This window comes from Trachurus japonicus, chromosome 1, assembly GCF_045865225.1.
Source record: "Trachurus japonicus isolate A0001 chromosome 1, Traja_1.0".
In the NCBI taxonomy this organism is placed as follows: domain Eukaryota; kingdom Metazoa; phylum Chordata; class Actinopteri; order Carangiformes; family Carangidae; genus Trachurus; species Trachurus japonicus.
In genome coordinates, this window is record NC_140907.1 from 7,497,906 (window position 1) to 7,515,951 (window position 18,046).

Genomic DNA, 18,046 nt, shown 5'->3' on the forward strand with positions numbered 1-18,046 from the left:
ATACACCTTTTCACCGACTAAATGGAAAAATCCAAGCTGGACTCAACCAAAGCAGCTTCTGCTAGAGTCAGCAAAACTATCTATCAAAAACTTTATCACAACCTTTACCCACAAAATTCTGACTTATAAAAAGTGCAGGCTAATTGCATTTGAGTGATTTTACAACAGGCCCACAACAAGACCCCCTGCTGTTAAAGTGACCTTTCCTCAATAGGCCTTTATCAGCAGCAAACACAGGTGTAGCTGATTACATTAATGAGGACAGCGACATTCAGCTGTGACAGCAGATATTCAGACTGACCGTCATGGCTGACTGGTGGGCCTCACCAACACAGACCTACTGTAGAACTCCTACTGTGACTACATCCTACTTTCCCAGTCAAAACAGGGAAACTAACCACCGATACTTCAGACAGGCGGTTACAATAACATCAACCACACTGGTCCTCTAACTGTCCAAGTGTCTTTATAACGAAGAAAACAGCCTACCTTGAACTGAATGGAGAGGTGAAGACTTGCTAGGAGGTCTTCATGTCCAATGCAAACCTAGCATCATGGTTCTTCTCCCACAAAAAACGAATAAGATAGATAAGATAGCCTAGGTTGTGTCGGCCAGTCTTCTCGCATTGAAAGGTCGGCTGCAGTGTGTACAAGCCCGCTGCTAACATCATTTCACTATGACTTTTTCTACTGCGTGCTAGCAAAATTAGCCCACTTGCTAAAAACAAACGAGTGACACCTGTTACGGCCGGAAGACGTAGGTAATTCGGCGCGCAGACACTAGACCCATATGCAGCCTAGTAGGCCTACCTGTGTTTAGGCCTGATGACGAAAAGTATTCCTCCGCAAGATAAGTTTAATAAATAAATAAATAAAATAAAATAAAAATAAAAACAACAATGTGAATACCATCAGCAGCAACAGCTTGAATCTAATGAGAACTGTTTTTAGCTTTAACTTGAGATTTAAAATATGCCTGGGATGAAATCAACATTTGAAATCAAAACCAACCATTTGTGTGTTTAGAGTAGAATAAATTAATTAATAAATGAAGAGAGCAAATTGCTTTTCCAACTCATAGCCTACTAATTGGACTATTCAACGTCGACTTTAATGAAGTTGGTGTTACTGTAAATTGGTCATTGCATTGTCTCTAGCGCCCTCTGTTGGTCAAAAGCTACAACAGCAGTTCTAATGTGCAGTAGAAGCAGGGTCTATATTTTTTTGAACACATAATGCTCAATAATTCTCACATTTAAAGAATGGAATGAAGTATGCCAGAAATATTTAATATTTATTTTTTATGCTTTTGGAAAACAGACAAAGCAAGAATTTATACTGCTCACAATTAGCACAATATTATCGCTCACCCAAGCATAGTATATGTGCTATTCAATATCAGATGCTGGTGGTCCAGACCATCACTTTGGCCTTGTATGATGCATAGCATTTGACTAAAACATAGAGGGAAAATTACTGAGGAATGTAAGAGCAAAATAGTCAGATATGAATGAAACACTTCACTCAATTCATTTTATAGGCTACAGCTGCCGTCCCATGTGAAATTGTAATCTCTTATTACAATATATTCAAATATGTGCATATCATTTTTTATGCGAGGTTCTTTATTAAATGGACCATTCAGCACAACTCATTTACTTCCCAGTGATTCAATTTTTAGTAGTAAGTAATTCAATTGCAGCTGCAAAGCTATTTCGGCCAGAACTCTGCATAGACGCCATTATTAAATTTGTTTCTTGGTGGAAAAAAACCTATTCACATCCTTCCTGGAAGCAGTGAAATCTGTTAAGGTAATGCTGATTTCAGTGTCACATCTCCCGCTACATAGGCTAGATGGCTCGGAGAGTACCAGTGGGACTGAATGTGGCACCATTCATCACCAGTCTCCATCTGCAGTGGCACACCTGGATTGTTTTTACTGTCCCAAAACATATCTACACATTTCGCAGCAGCCAATTTGGAGGTGAGATGCCAGACTGGGAGAAATAGTTCCACCACCAAGGCTTCTCCTGCCTCTCTACGCCTCCTTCAGTCACGTCTGGCTCGCTGTAGCGCTCAAACTGGTTGTAGGGGTCAAATCGATCCCATGAGTCTACTGTGGGGAAGAGGTGGTCGTCGATATCAGGCTCCACGGGAACCTGAATGCACAATGGGGGAGGTCGAGATGGAGCGATGATTACTGACTGTGAATGTAGGTTACATCAGAATAACATTCAGTGAACATGAATATGATGTCGAAGACCCAAACCTTCTCCAAGACAAAGTCCACACGTCCAGCCTTGTTCATGTTGTGAGGCAGATGAACCCTCTTGCTGACCCTGGAATAACCTTTAGCTGTGGCTGTCAGGATGTGAGTTCCAGGGTTCAGCAGTCGCCAGTAGTCTCCGTCCTCGGCTGAAAGGACGGGTCGAAACAGAAGAAGATGGCAAAGAAATCACACACAAGGGGGAGGGATAGCAATGGAAGAGCACATGGGAGAAACACAACACAACAAAAATGTCAATTTTCCATATGCTTCTTTAAAAGTCACTGGTGAAACTACACCATATACAGTAAAACTATACCTTTTATCATAACATTTACCTGTGGTGACATCTTTCCTTATCCCCCTGACAGCGACAGTAGCACCTTTAATCCCATTGCCATCAAGATCCTTAACTACTCCCTTTATCCCTCGATGGACCTGTTAGAGGACAGGCAGCACAGTCAACATCTGTTAGTTGTTGAATTGTGGCATTGACTGAGAACACAATCAACCATCTATGGTTGCTACACATGGTGGCTACTTTTTTATCACTTTATTATTATTATTATTTCTTTATTGTAGAACTCCTTACCCCCTGAATTACCTTTTATTAATGACCTAGCACTCTTAAAGTCGAATCTTAAAACTCACTAAAGGCTTTTATCCAGTGGCATTTGTCATTTGTCATGTATTTTATCATTTCTGTGTTCTCTTTCTCTTTGTATCTGTTAGTGTAAAGCACTTTGTTCATCATTCCGGATGTTGTAAGGTGCTATATAAATAAACATAATTATTATTATTCATTCATTCATTCATTTTCTATACCGCTTATCCTGCACTAGGGTCACGGGTGAGCTGGAGCCTATCTCAGCTGACTTTGGGCGAGAGGCGGGGTACACCCTGGACAGGTCGCCAGTCTATCGCAGGGCTAACATATATAGACAGACAACCATTCACACTCTCATTCACACCTATGGGCAATTTAGAGTCACCAATTAACCTGCATGTCTTTGGTCTGTGGGAGGAAGCCGGAGTACCCGGAGAGAACCCACGCATGCACGGGGAGAACATGCAAACTCCACACAGAAGGGCCCTAGCCGGCCGGCGGGTTCGAACCCAGAACCCTCTTGCTGTGAGGCGACAGTGCTAACCACTGCACCACCGTGCCGTGTTGAATAATTATTATTATATTATTATTATTTCAGACATTTTTTGTTTTGGAAACTTTGGCTGAACAAATGTTGTTGTTTTTTACCTCACAATTTCATTGTCAATTATTCAGGCCTCTACTCACAGTTGAAATAGATAATATAGTGTTATTATTTTCCTCGGTATGTTCTTACCAACAGATACTTACAGACTCAACAAAACTGAGCAGAGCTTCCTTATTCCTCTTCCACTCAGGGTAAAGTTCAGCCTCTGAGGGGAATTTATCACAGCCGAGCTCCACGGTGATCTCCAAACAATTAGAGTGCAAGTAGTTGAAGTCTGACATGCCTGCATGACATGTAGAAAATGAGTCCCGCACAAGCAATTTGATGAATAGAAAAAATAATTTAATTCTCTGTTAGTCTGGTAGTTTGAAAAGCGTTGTATCTTACCTCCAGCAAAACTGTACCACAGCGCCCCATTGATGATGCCCCTGGTTCGGTAAAAGGAGGCCCCACACCTCTCTGTGTCATTGTTTGACATGGTGGCATGGGCGTCTGCATAGGTACGAGCCAGTTGCTTGAAGACCTGAACATGGGGAGCATCATTAAGCAGACAGTGAATATTACAAACAAACTCCTTCAGTAATATGTCTCAGTGCCAATCAATCCTCGACCCCTACCTGCTCATCTGGAGTGGGCGAGAACATCCTCTCCTCATGTGGGTGTCTGGAGAAGTCAAAGGGATAGGAGACCACCAGCTCCCCTCCATGGAGGCTGGCAGACTGAACAAAGGGCAGTGACCTGATCCACTTCATCACTGCATAGGTCTCTGGCGCCACCTATAGTCCAAAGGTACAAAACCAACTGCACACACTGAAACATCTCATGTCTTTCTTTCTCTGTGAATTCTGATGAATAAGAGCTCATGCGGTCTTACCTTCCCAAACCAGTAGGCATCAGGGATTGGAATGTGATCAATGCGGTAGAACCTGCTGCGGCGATTCCGGTAAAAGACGGATGTGAGATCCGGAAAGTTACGGTTCAGGTCGAGGTTCTGAGCGTTGGTCCGACCATTGGTCCAACCATTCAACAAGTGACCCTGAAACATTTAGGTTCAAGCAGCTGGGAGCATTAAAACGTGTCAGAAAGACTTACATTGAGACTGATGATAATGAATATGATGATGATGTGTAGACATTAGTAAGAGCAGTGACTACTGACTACATGAAGACAACATTTAGTAAATTATATGAATATTAGTCAGGAGTAGGAGGAGCATGTTAGACTAATTCTATTGTTAACATGTAGACAAGACCATATATCCGTCAAGAGAATAAGTAGAAAATACAGTGATGAAAGGAGATCACTGTTCTTAATATTAGAAGTTAACTGCAAATGCATTTCAAATGTGATTGATTCATCCAAATGGTTAATTACACGGCATGTGTTGCAGTGTATGATAAAAATATAAGTTAGAGGCTTTGATTTGTTCTTTTAAAGAATGCATACAACTGAAAATAACTATATTACATGCAATACCCAACAGCATATGAATTCATTTCAAGGATCTTGGCATACATTAAAACGTTCAATCATATTAATAAAAAGCACAATATGCTGCACACTTTTATTACGGTTTCAATCATGTATGGATTGAGAATCACTCATGCAGGTGAACTCAGACTAAAACTCATGCATATGAAATTTCCTGTCTTTAGTGTAGCTGCGTGTCCCCGTTATAAGATTCAGTGGCAGATTACTTTTTAGAATCTGTATTGCATACATATGCAACAATGATGATCATGGCAGACCTCACAACGTGACCTGCATGGCCCCATAATTTTAACAGTCCATCGTCAAACGGCTACTGCACACATTTGAGCAGACACATGATCAGTCTACAGTATATACACTATGCATGCAGGGCTTGTTAGAGTCTCAGTGACAAGACCTCATGCAACTGTGCTGTTAAAATGGGCATTAAAGACTGAAGAGAGGACTCTGTAGAAGACTTGTTTTCTCAGGCTTGTCTTGTTATCCATCACAACTGAGACCAGAAAACTACGGACAGTTGCACGGTGTAATGTACAGCAGGATAAACACAGACGTGATGGTTAGTGTTGCCTTTTCTATTCAGTTACCAGAGGGTGCATGCAGCACTCCCACTCCCAGCTTTTAATTGCCATAAAAACATATTTTCAGGATTTTAACAAATTCAAATCAGAAATGTTTGCCTCAGTTATGTTCTTGTCATTTATGTTTAAATAAGCTGACAGGTTGCTGCCTTTGTCTGGGAGTGGGAGGACAACTTCTAAATGAGAAAGGCTATGCAGATAGACAGGCAGAGAGAGGGGAGGTGGGGGGTGTCAGTACTCCAACTTTCTAACATCTAATATAGCAACAGAGGTAACCATCTTGAGCAGTCACTAAGGACATGAAAACAGCCTTAAAGGGATAGTTCAACATTTTGGCAAATTTCTTTCTTCTTTTGCTAATTCTTAAAATAGCTTGCACCGACAACTAAAGGTAATGAACCTACTCCTAAGACTATAGCGATTATGGCAATGGGCCAATTTGCCAAAATGTGGAACTATCCCTTTAAAGCTGAGCTAGAATGAGCAGTCCATACTTTCCCAAAACTCACAACTGTCCACATTGTCATCAGATTGCTCAATGGCGTCTAATTTCACAACCCACAACCAACAAAAAAAAAAACATCTGTACTAAGAATACCTCCGCCCTCCACCTCCAATGTTAAACTCAGAACAGAAACAGAAACAGAAACAGACAGAACAGACAGAGAACTGACAGCGGATAATGGCAGTTTGTCTTTTTTGGTTAACAATATTTACTTCCTGGTTGCTGAGCTCCGGGTCATTGCTATCCTCTACCTCTGAGGCAGCCAGTTCATAGCCATCGGGGTTCATGGATGCCAGAATATGGATGCGGGTTGTGTTGATGATGGTCTGAATCCGTTGGTTCCCCAGAGTGTACTCTGAACACAGATACTGTGCCAGGTAGATGAGCAGCTGGCGACCCAGCACCTCGTTGCCATGCATGTTGCCCACCAACTTGATCTCTGGCTCCACTGCAGTTCACAGACAGAAGCAAACAAGATTCAAGCTGAAGTCTATGGTTTTGGCTTCTTGGGCAATAAGCAATGGAACAAGCTGTAAACACTATTAATTTGGAGTTGTCTCTCCTTTCACCTTTGTTTTGCATCAACTGCTAATGATTTTATCTGCTTATCTCTTTGGATGCTGTTGAGGAGATCATCTGTGTCCTAACTTAGGGGCTACACCCGTCAGAGCTGCATCTGAAGAACAGCTGTGTTACAGTGGATGCCCATAAAGTTTGCTCAAATGTGACCAAGAAATGCTGCTTCCTTTTCTTGAAGGCTCCAACAGGTGGATCCTCCATGGCCCAACCTATCCCATAATGCATTGCATATCAGTAATGAAAATAATATTGTGGCAGCCAACACAGAGGAAATGTCTGTCTCTGTCTGGATACAGGCCTTGAATAGAGAGAACACTGAGTTCAAAAAGAATGAGCTGAATGGCACTTAAGACCTCAAATACTTTACTGTGGGCTAGCCATTATGAGTGACCCCATTCATAATAGCAGTCTCATCCAAGGTTAATATAAAGTGTAATCTTTGTCAAATTGTCATTAGAACTACAAACATTTCAAACCAACTTGTATTCTCTAAATCAAAGCAAACTTTATTGTCATTTTGTTTTTACCAAAAGGAGAAAACGTTTCTCAGAGATCAGTAAAAGTTCAGTTTTTGTTTAAAAGTCTCACAGCTTGTGGCAGAAAGCTGTTCTGCAGCCATGTGGTCTTGCACCTGATGCTGCGATAGCGTTTCTGTTAGGGGAACATCTGGTAAAAACCTGCAGAGAGGGTGTGTGAGGAGTCTCTTACAATGTTCAGGGCCCTGTTTTTGGAGCATTTCTAAGCCTTGTTAGTACTGTTCCAATAAACCACTGTTGAGAAAAGGTTTGTCTGACTGTTTACATTAATATTTCATTTGGCTTAAGTTGTTTCTGTGCTAAGGACGACAGATTCTGGAAAACTAAAAGTGTAACAATTGGTTAGGTTAGGTTACTATATGGTTCAGTATGATTCAGTTTCCACTGAGTGAGTCGACAGACCAGACAGCACATGACATGGACTTAAAGATGATAGAAAGTGACTTGTTATGATGCATTAGATTTAACAGCATTGTTTAACAGTCATTTTTACATTCCAGCAGCATAATTAAAGCACCGTCACTGCTGCTGTTAGTGTTATTTTCAGCACAAGGCTATTTTCATCTGACAAACTGACTGTAGCTGAGCACCAAAGGTAAAACAGAAACACAGCTAATGTTGCTCTGTGTAGAATAAAGAGTAAATAAGACAATAAATGCAATCAGAAACTGTGTGGCCATTGGGAAAACTGGGATTTTTCCTAATGGTCACTTACAAATTGGCTCAATGCAGAAAGAAAACACAAACCATCAGAGCTAGACGGATTAGGAGAGTGAGCGACAGCGAGAGAGATGGATGTGGCTGTGTTGCGGTGACGCTGGTGGTGTACGCACTCTGTGTTCTGTGTTGCTGCCCCCCACCCCCCCACCCCTTACTTGTGTTTTGTTCAGTTGTGCAGCTCCGCCCACTCACTTACATAACACAGAAAACAAGCCACTCAAGTTGTCTTCAAAAAGTTGTAAATCCAGAGACATCAGACAGGAGGAGCTGAGCAGCAGAGGGTCCACAGCTCCCAGCAAAGCTCCCCCTGAGATCTGGACTTACTGCTATACTAATCAGTGTAAAACATCTGCACCCCCTGTTACTAACCTGTAGTCATGAGATTGCATGGTCATTTTGAGACCGCAGTAGCTTTTCTCATACAGTTGTTCAAACTACTACTACTACTACTACTACTACTATCGGCTAGTATCATTACAAACTTACATAAATGCATTTAAGTGTTGGAAGTATCGATATTCTAATATGTTAAAGGGATAGTTCAAAATTTTTGGCAAATTGGCCTATTGCCATAATCTTTATAGTTTTAAGAGGGATTGTGTATTTGATGTGTTTGATGAGGGAAACCAAGAAATTCCATTAGCCTCCGTAGCGTAGCTCTGAGCAGCTCGCGACAACTCTGTCTCGTAACATTCCGTTATTATTTCATAGCGTGGTGAATGTGCAGGTCACAACTTGTCCATAATAGCGTTTTGGAGTTGTTGGATTGTGTATTTGATGAGTTTGATGAGGGAAATTCCATGAGCCTCCACTGTTCTAAAAACAGCTTGCACCAACAATTAAAGGTAACAAACCTACTCCTAAATCTATAGGGATTATGGCAATGGGCCAATTTGCCAAAACGTTGAACTATCCCTTTAAATGTACAAATCATCATCAGTTGACTGAATAAAAAGACATGGGTTGTATGTGATTGTGTGTGAGACTGAGTCAAAACCTCCCTCTGTGCAATAAAACTGCTTTTGTGTTCACATCTCATTTTAAAAGCAGGCAGCAGTTGAAACTAAGACAACATGTTTTGCGTAGAACATAAATTACACAACGGGAGGAAGTGAACTAGGAGTTACAAAAACAATGCAATAAGGCTCCACAGTTTCTTACTCACGTAGCTCATGTTGTCCAGGGTTGTTGGAGAACTCAATAGCCAGCAGGTCTCTGCCCTCAACGCTGCGTCCGATGCTGTACACATGAGAAATATGGGAACACTTGGCTGCTGTCCTCTTCAGTAAGCTGTACATCTGGGCATTGGTGGTGTAAGTGAACTGGATGATGGTGCTGGGCTCTTCGGGAGAGAGGTTCGACATTGCTATCTGTTGTCTGGCTGAAGAAGGGATAGCAGGATTTAGGGAAGGAGAGAAAGTTGAATTGGTAAAAAACAAAACAAAAACACATAGTCTTTACCTTTCAGCCCTGCCAGTGGGTCAAAGCAGCCCTCTTGGTCGCTGGCAAAGAAGCGGTCACAGTCAAGAAAGTAGGGCCAGGCCATATCGATGGCCTCAAAGGCATGGATGCAGTCCTTCCTCAATGCCTCACATGTACTGCGGCATGGTTTGATCATCTTGTCATTCTGGCAGGGGGAGGCCATCACTGAGCAGCCTACCAGACGTATCTCAGGGGAGCACTCCCCGTTGAGCAGGCCGTGGATGACACTCAGAAGGAGGTACTCTGCCCCGGATTCAGCCTCCGTACGACTCCGATGGCCCAGGATGTTTGGGAATATAGTTCTAGAGTTCAACAGCAGGTTTTCAACAAGATATTCACAGTTAGATCAAAATGAGATGTGAAACATTATAGCAATGGCTTTTAATGTATGTGTGCTTACAATTCAACAGAATAGATTACTCTAATGTAGTGTTGTCACGATACCAACATGTTGGTACCGGTACCGGTACCAACATTATTGGCTTTATTTTAATAGAAAATCTTAGAACTATAACATATGCATCAGTAAATAATCAGTAAATCAGTAAACAGTCACTGCTGCTGCAGGATTAAATCTATCTATATTATTCTGAACTCTTCCTAAATTAAAACATTAGTGGTCTGTTTAAAAATGAATATCAACTTGTTTTCTTTGCATTATTTGAGGTCTGAAAACACTGCATCTCTTTTTGTTATTTTGACCAGTTGTAATTTTTGGGAGAAATTGTTATCAATAGTTTATAGAATGAAACACAAACGTGGCGACGTCACCGCTGCCGGCGGCACAAAATGAAAGTACCGGTCCCATCTAAGCGTAGTATAGTACCATTTTAAATGCGTCAGTACCCCGGTACCAATCTAGTACCGGTATACCGAACAACCCTACTCTAATGACAGACCAGCTTTAAATACACATCTATTCACCTTACCCATCCCAGATGTGGCTACCTTCATATTTGACTGTCCATCAGTTTTATGCAACACATCCCTCAAACCCAATCTGCTATTTGGAGTAACAACCACAGAACTACATACCACAAACACACAAAAGAGAGCAATAGCATTTTGTAGCCTCGCAACTCGTCAGCTGATTTTAATGAAGTGAAATGAAGTGTTATCTCTACTTCAGCTAGAAGAAATTAGACATACACTGAAAGGAAGGTCCCAAGGGAGGGTATATGGGGAGGGTACTATGTCATTATGTTTACAAATGTTTGTACGTTTGTATGTTTCTATAACTGAAAATGCCTTAAATAAAGTTATACAAATATACGTGTGTTTAATGTTTTTAGCTGGTGCTGATCTCACACTGCATACAATTCAACCCCCCCCCCCTTCGATCCTCAGAAGGAAATCTCCTCGCCCTACCCCCTCGTACCAAGCACCGAACTTGGGGGGACAGAGCCTTCTCCGTCGCCGACCCCACCCTCTGGAATTCACTCCCTCAACCCATCAGAGACTGTACAGACTCCCACATCTTCAAATCACTCCTAAAAACCCACCTTTTTAAACTGGCTTTTAATCTGTAAATTATACATATTTTTGACCTTCCACATTGTTTTTGTATTTTAATTGTGATGTTATTCTGCATTGTTTCTGTATTTTAATTATGTCGCTATTTTAATGTAAGCATCTTAGCACCTGTAAAAGCACGTTATAAATAAAATGTATTATTATTATCTACTTGTCCAAACACTCTCTATGACCTACCTGGAGTATTCCATATCATTACAGTAGCCAAGGTTCATCTCTGTACAGGTCGCTGTGGGGAAAGAGAAAGCACAGGAAGCAGGTAACTTCTGAAAAAAGTGTGTTTGTTGATGAATGAATCATATCTTTTCTTTAGTGACTGTAAGAGCTGCTGAATCTAAGACAGTTTTCAAAAATTGTAATGCTTATTTGTGCTTTTCAAAATATGTATTTGTCACATTTTTGAGAGTAGTTGTAAAAACATAATTGTGTAGTAGTACAAAACTACTACACATGACTGATGTAACATCTTGTGCTTCAAAATAGAACTATTGTGGTTGTCTGTCTCCACCACTCAGGCTAGTTTCAGGTTACGTCACTGTTTCTTCAGTTTCATGAAACCACTGAACCATGAACCATTTATGAAATGTAGCTATTATTGCTATGTGAGGACTTAAGTAATGGATAAAAAGCATTTTCTGAGGTTACTGTGACTTTTTACCTTTGGCAACCAAAGTGCAAAATTTGAAGGGATTCCCTTGGGTTTTTGGAGACATTCACAGAGCCAAACTCATGTGTTTGCTAAGTCACTGTTTCCTTAACCTTTGACCTGTGACCCTCAAAATCAAATCAGTTCATCCTTGATTCCTTGTGAATGTTTTATGACAAATTTGAAGACCGTCCGTCAAAATGTTACTGAGATGTAGTCATAAATACTACAAATAGACAAACAATGAAATGATCTCCATAAGACATGAAGTTACAGATGACACATTCCCTTTACATTTTACTTTTTTTTTAAATCTCTTATGTTTTCAAAATGACAGAAAATGAAAAAGGCCAGCAGCAAAGGTTTGACCACCTACCTAGTAGCCCCCCCTTTGGAAACTATCACAGTGTGTAATATCTTTCTATCTATCTGAAACAAAATTTCGTTCTATGCATACTGTGTAATTGAATGACAATAAAGTACCTACTCATTCATTCATTCACCTATTCATATCTTGTCTGATACCTTGGTCAAAGTTCTCTGAGAGCTCAACTCTCCTGGGTTTCCCATTCTTTTGCAGGCTGCTGCTTTGTTTCCTTTTTTTCACTCTAAAGTTGTAAAAAAAAAAAAAAATAATAATAATAATAATAATACACTGATATTGCTTAAAATATTGCAAAAGAGATGTTTGACTTTCTGCCTTTTGGAGATCATTTCATCTTCCACTTGCTGAGCTGTTCACATTAACAGACATTTTGACCAGAGGTGCCCAAACCTTTGCCTGCCACTATCTCTGTTTTCAGCTGCTGATAGTACAAAGACACAAAAAATCCAGAATTCAATTTCTGAACTGAATTTTTCCTCTATAGACTCTGGCTCCAGACTGAGCTCAAAAGCAGCAACTGCATTTCTCCACGGGCTATCTGGAGAGGAGACCTGTTTCATCTTGCAGCAGTACTTGGTATTTCAGCCTGAAGGTCAACTGAAAATGTAGCTATAGGGAGTCTACACTTTACGTGGATGTTACATTTTAAGGCAGATATGATCACTTTTTGTATTTGTAGGCCTAAATGTAAAGATTCCACTTGTGCCATCATACGCATGATTTATTACAGGCGATCACAACTGTATGAAGGTCGAATGAATCCACCTACGTTTTTCTTCCTGTCCTACGCTGTTGCTGCATCTTCCTGTGGGAGAGAAAAAACAAGAAGCCAAGCAAAGTAAACTTCAGGTTGCATGATGAGAACATCAGTCAAACGCTAGGAGGCGACACCTCCAAAAGCAACACGACCCAGAGCCACAGGAGTCTGCTGTCTGAAATCTCTGTCAGGACAAACTCTGATGTGGTTCAGCAGATAAACAGCAGGTGACGGTGAGTCTGGGGCATGGAGTAGGCGAGCCTGCTGGACGGTGAGCCGTATCCATGTTAGGATTACAGCGCCGTGCGCCTATCGACTGTTTATAGTCGATACTAAGCGGAAGTATCCTTCTTTTAATCTTATAATCACCGCTTTAATCTTTCAGACACAGCTGCTTTAAGTCCTGCATATGTCAGCCATCATGCCCTGGCTTGTCTCTGTCTCTTGTAGGTAAAGTTGAGGTGGTCTTACCTAGAAACTCGTCCCCCGGCGCACAGAACTGCTGCGGGGCGCTCCAGCAACTTTTCGTCAGGAAAAGCAACGCCACCGAAAGTCCTAAATGCATGTTGTTGTAGTAGTGCAGGGAGCTGGCTTGTCAACGGCCGTGTGTGATGTGGCAGAGTGTGTTTGAAGCGGCAACTTTTTTTTTTCGATCACCGGGGCTGGATGATAATTACCACCCGCATCACAGAGACCTCCTTCCTTTGTCTGCGCGGAGCATCCCTGACCCGAAAAAAAGTGCGGCGCGCCAGGATTATGGCTCACTGCTGTGCGTTACGAGCGGGCGCCGATCATATTTCACTGCGCAGGGCCGTGTGTGTGTGTGTGTGTGTGTGTGTGTGTGTGTGTGTGTGTGTGTGTGTGTGTGTGTGTGTGGGAGCACGAGGAAGAAACGTGGCTTGTGGGGGTGGGAGTGAGAGAAGTTCAAGCCTGTGCTGTTTGACATAATAAGGCTGCAGATTCTGCTCTCCGATGGAAATGCAAAAATACATTTCTGCACCTGTGTCTGCTCCTAGCTCTTGTGTCTAATAAAAACGCATTATTAGGTTTTTACATGGATTATGTCTACAGCAGTGATTCCCCAACACGGGGGGGGGGGGGGGGGGGGGGGGGGGTCAGGAACTCAAGGAAACTGAAACTTTGAGAAATAGTAAATAAAAAAAATCAAATTCCAATTTTTTCATTTCATTCTAATGAGATCACCTTGAATTGATTCTCATAGCGACATGATGTGATCAAGTGTCACAAGCAAAACATCTGGGAACCACTGCTATAACACAACAAACAGGACTCAGAGTGTCTGGAGTTTATTCTTTAATGTTTTTTTTGGGTTTTTTTGCAATGATAGAACATCTTCACACCACTTTATGTGTTAAAAATGGCACTCATCAACATAAATTTTCACATGGGTCCAGTGTTGCACTGAAACATGAAGACCACTCCCTGACAAATGCAAGATTCCTTGAAACATACATTTATATTTATGATAATAATACTGTTGTGGTTTTCATGTGGCGTATCCTTGGCAAAGCCTCAGCAGGCAAACTGACGGGCCGTGTGGAAACAGCAGGCTGCACAGTCTGAAAGGGCCTTTGGCACACATCGGAGGCCAGTGAGTGTATAGTTCTCCCAGTGGACTGCACTGTGGTTTAAACAGTCACATGGCCTGACCCTCTGTTAAAGTGTCCTTGAGCAAGGCACTGCCTCTTTTCCATCCGCAAAAGCATCTGCTTTTTTTTTACAGGCCCTGACCTGTGACCTTCCTGTAGAAGGTACTCATTTATGAACCTTTATTTTCTTTTAAAAAACCTAGCACATGGAGCTCAGGTAATCCGTGCAATGCAGTTGTCATCTGTGGTATCCAGTGTGCTGCTTATGCTGCGGGCAGACAGCGAGTGATCCTTTCCCAGAACCCGGCTGATAACACTGACCAGGACCTTCCTGTACTGCTGCCGCAGCAGGCAGTAAACGAACGGGTCACTGGAGGCCTTGGCGTAGGACAGACATTTGGTGGCGATGCCCAAATACCTGGGGATGTGCACGGAGGGCAACAGCTCCAGCAGTCTGCAGGAGAAGGAATACAAGCAGAAGACGTTACCCCTGAAGTACTGAATATGGTACTCCACCTCAACAAAAAACACCACATTTCACTATTATGACTCATCATTTTGTAATTTTGACACAGCATGTCATAATGGTTCGTGATTTTGTGAATACACTCAACACTGCAGTGTGGATTTTTTTTTTTTGAGTGTGATGTAATGGGCCTATAATGAGACTGTAGAACCCCAACATAAAACCAAGAATCAGCATCCTGTGTAGGGCTGCAACTTGATTATTTTCATTATCGATTAATCTGTTGATTATTTAAACGATTAATCGATTAGTTGTTTGGTCAATAAAATGTTAAAAAATGTTGAGAAATGTCAATCAGTGTTTCTCAAACCACTAGATGATGTCTTCAAATGTCTTGTTTTTTCCACAAACCGAAGAGATACTCAGGTTATTGTCATAAATGAATAACGAAACCAGAAAATTAATTTAATAATCGATTATTGTTCGATTAATCGATTAATTGTTGCAGCTCTAATCATGTGAGTTGAATTTTTGTGCAGAACAGGTATTGAGACTCTACTTATACTGCAACATTTAATCACAAAAGTTTGTTTGAGACCGAAATTCCTCTAAAACTTGTAATATGTTGATGTGATAATTATTCAAGCTATTCAATTAAAAAAGAATATGGTCAGTATGACATCATAAACCCATCAGACAAACAGGAAAGCAGATTTTCCTTAAGGCCATTATTGTAAAAGCATCTGTAAGTGTAAGGGGATATTAACCAACAGCCACAGAGCAGCGTGTTACCTTGTTATAACATAGGGTGAGAAGCAGAGGATGAAGGAGCCGATGAAGATGCAAATCTTTTTAGTGGCGCGTTGCCTCCTCTTCTTCTGCTCTGCCAGACATCTCTCCTTCACACTGGCAAACAAAGACAAAGATCAAGTTATATGTGATGCCAAAGTGAACAATAATGATACAAAATAGATTTTTGGGTGGATTCTCCATCAAAACGACTCAAATTGCCCTGGAAACAGAAACATCTCAAACTTTTGAAGAAGGGGTCTCAACCTTAAAGTTTCAGCTCTAGTTGAGTTTACCTGGGGTGAATATCGACCAGCAGGAGCAGGGTCTGCACCGTGATGACATCTATCCTCTTGCAGTGGGACCTGGCCACTCTCAGAACTTTCATGTAGGCGAAGCACAGGACGAGGAGGCAGAGCGCGAAGCTGCTGATGTGCAGCAGCACCGTGAAGGTCGCATAGACGGCCAGCTGCGACCTCCTGGTCTGATCGCCCCCCGCGGCACCGTGCAGGTGAACGGTGCACGAGGCGTAGGTGTGGCTGTAGCCTCCCCAGTCCATCAGCAGCTGGGTCAGGGAGAAGCTGAGGGAGTGGAGCCACGAGTACGCCACGATCAGAAAAGCGTCTCTGTGGCGCATCTTGCTGGAGTAACTCAGGGGAAACACCACCGCGACCCAGCGGTCCATGCTGAGCGCGGCCATGGTCAGCATGGCGTTAGTGGTGAGGAAAGTCTCGGCGAAACTCACGCCCTGGCAGAACGAGTCGCCGAAGGGCTGCGCGCCGTTGGCCACGCCGAGAAAAGTGGAGGGCATGTTGATAGAAGCCAGGAGGATGTTGGAGATGGACAGGTTCAGGATGAAGAGCCCGGGGACATGGGATCTTAACTCGGCGCTTTGGGTGAAACATAGCAGCACGGACACATTGGTCAACAGCGACACAACGGCTACCACCACGATGGACACTTCCAGTAGGAACTCCGGTATGCTCATCTCTCAGCGTTCGGAGTTAGTAGCAGCAGCAGCGGCTGTGGTGGTGGGGAGGAGGAGGATGCTGTGGAGAGTCCTCCATGCTCTCTGCTCGTGACCCCCTGCGACTGTGAAAGATGCTCATTCTCCGGGCGCACATGCCAGAGGCGCGCCGGTAAACACGAGGCACGAGGAGAGAGAGAGAGAGAGGGAGAGGGAGGTAGAGCTGTCCAGTGCTGAAATGCCCAAACCAACCTCCCTGTCAGTGGCACGGCCTATTTCATAAACCCATTCTATGTTATTTCATCTACCTTGAGGTAAAAACCCAGTGCTGCTTCCCACTGTTGTTTAGTCCAAAGTGTGAAACTGATGTGGGAATGATGACTTCAGCTTACCAAGTGCTCTCACACACTCTGTTTACTCTCGGTCATGCGCACTATCCAGCGCCTCCTCTCTCGTTGGCAGTGCCGTGCGCCCTGCACGTGCAGTCTGTAGCTGGCTCATGTGACGCTTGAGCAATATTCATGCATGCAGTTAATATCAAACATGGGGATGCCATGGTGTTTGCACACAAATTCCACTTTTCCCACAAAAGATGGGCCGTGTTTTTGCACAAGTGACCACTGTAATAGGCGTCAAAGTGTCATTGTTAATGACACCGCTTAAAATCTGATAATAGCCTATTCATTTGTAGTGTGTATACATTTGTGTAAAAGGGAGAGCCACTATTTGTATCCAATATTATATGGTAAATATAATACATTTCCTTTCATCTAATTCCAGTGGATCAACATTTTACCACATAGCCACACACATACAGCCACATTTAAGCTTTGATCATAGACATAGACATAGACATGACAGATTTAGGCCCCCCTTCCCCAAACATCAGGTGCAGCACACACACATACACACACACACACACACACACACACAGAATCACTTGTCTCCATAGCAACACCAAATCTCTTGTGGCTTCATCACTCTTTGATTTGAACTTGGTCTTCTTTAGCTCTGATTTGTGTTGATCTCCCCTCAGATGAAACCATTTGCCACAGAGCATGTTCATTTCAGTGCACTTGGAAGTATCAGACACCATGTTAGGTATAATCTACATTACAAATGCAGGTGTGAAGAGAGGGAAGGACGGGGAGGTATGGAGCCCCACACTAAGAGAAAAACATAGATTAACGGGGAGGAGGGATGTGTGCAATAGGGATAGATGGAAAACTCTGCACCTTACCTTTCCAGAATGTCTTATATTATGCAGCCACAGTCAGGTGATTTTGATTTTAATCACTAACTTCCAAATATTTCATCTTAACATGGGGAAATTATTTTTGCAGTATTTGGGGGGTTACTGAAGATTCAAAATACCTAAATAAAAATTAATCCTACAAAAAATTAAGTAATTAATTTAATACCTTCACCATCTCATATAGCTAAAGCTTTGACATGCCTCCTCATGAAAACCTATTTGGTCATAAATGTCAATTTTGACGTCCACGTTAAGATGTAAAAT

General features: G+C 42.3%; 2 protein-coding genes across 3 annotated transcripts; both read right to left on the reverse strand.

Moving 5' to 3' along the window:
• Positions 1-1,275: 1,275 nt before the first annotated feature.
• On the reverse strand, positions 1,276-13,588 carry cpz (carboxypeptidase Z). Of its 2 annotated transcripts, none has more exons than XM_085761570.1 (13): positions 13,167-13,588; positions 12,708-12,743; positions 11,085-11,136; positions 9,354-9,676; positions 9,058-9,273; positions 6,270-6,505; positions 4,355-4,516; positions 4,098-4,256; positions 3,868-4,003; positions 3,624-3,763; positions 2,605-2,704; positions 2,270-2,415; positions 1,276-2,159 (listed from the first exon to the last, which is right to left on the reverse strand). In XM_085761570.1, the coding sequence occupies exons 1-13, from the start codon at positions 13,258-13,260 to the stop codon at positions 1,956-1,958; spliced, it is 2,004 nt and encodes a 667-aa protein (XP_085617696.1). In that variant the 5' UTR covers positions 13,261-13,588; the 3' UTR covers positions 1,276-1,955. The 2 variants fall into 2 exon arrangements, with proteins under 2 accessions (XP_085617696.1, XP_085617775.1); XM_085761649.1 differs by having other exon boundaries at positions 6,309-6,505; positions 13,167-13,474.
• A 493-nt stretch (positions 13,589-14,081) lies between these two features.
• Positions 14,082-16,664, reverse strand: gpr78a (G protein-coupled receptor 78a). Its single transcript, XM_085790114.1, has 3 exons — positions 15,857-16,664; positions 15,564-15,677; positions 14,082-14,759 (listed from the first exon to the last, which is right to left on the reverse strand). The coding sequence occupies exons 1-3, from the start codon at positions 16,546-16,548 to the stop codon at positions 14,519-14,521; spliced, it is 1,047 nt and encodes a 348-aa protein (XP_085646240.1). The 5' UTR covers positions 16,549-16,664; the 3' UTR covers positions 14,082-14,518.
• Between the last annotated feature and the right edge of the window lie 1,382 nt (positions 16,665-18,046).

What these genes read in the sequence shown, in the direction of transcription:
- cpz (XM_085761570.1), bottom strand. Translation starts at nt 13,260, where the DNA reads ATGCATTTAGGACTTTCGGTGGCGTTGCTTTTCCTGACGAAAAGTTGC. An exon ending in ATGCCTACTGGTTTGGGAAG is followed by an intron (nt 4,257 to 4,354) that starts GTAAGACCGCAT and finishes TTTGGACTATAG; the next exon opens with GTGGCGCCAGAGACCTATGC. An exon ending in TGCTCAGTTTTGTTGAGTCT is followed by an intron (nt 2,705 to 3,623) that starts GTAAGTATCTGT and finishes GTCCTCTAACAG; the next exon opens with GTCCATCGAGGGATAAAGGG.
- gpr78a (XM_085790114.1), bottom strand. Translation starts at nt 16,548, where the DNA reads ATGAGCATACCGGAGTTCCTACTGGAAGTGTCCATCGTGGTGGTAGCC. An exon ending in CTGGTCGATATTCACCCCAG is followed by an intron (nt 15,678 to 15,856) that starts GTAAACTCAACT and finishes TTTGTTTGCCAG; the next exon opens with TGTGAAGGAGAGATGTCTGG. An exon ending in TCACCCTATGTTATAACAAG is followed by an intron (nt 14,760 to 15,563) that starts GTAACACGCTGC and finishes CTTCTCCTGCAG; the next exon opens with ACTGCTGGAGCTGTTGCCCT.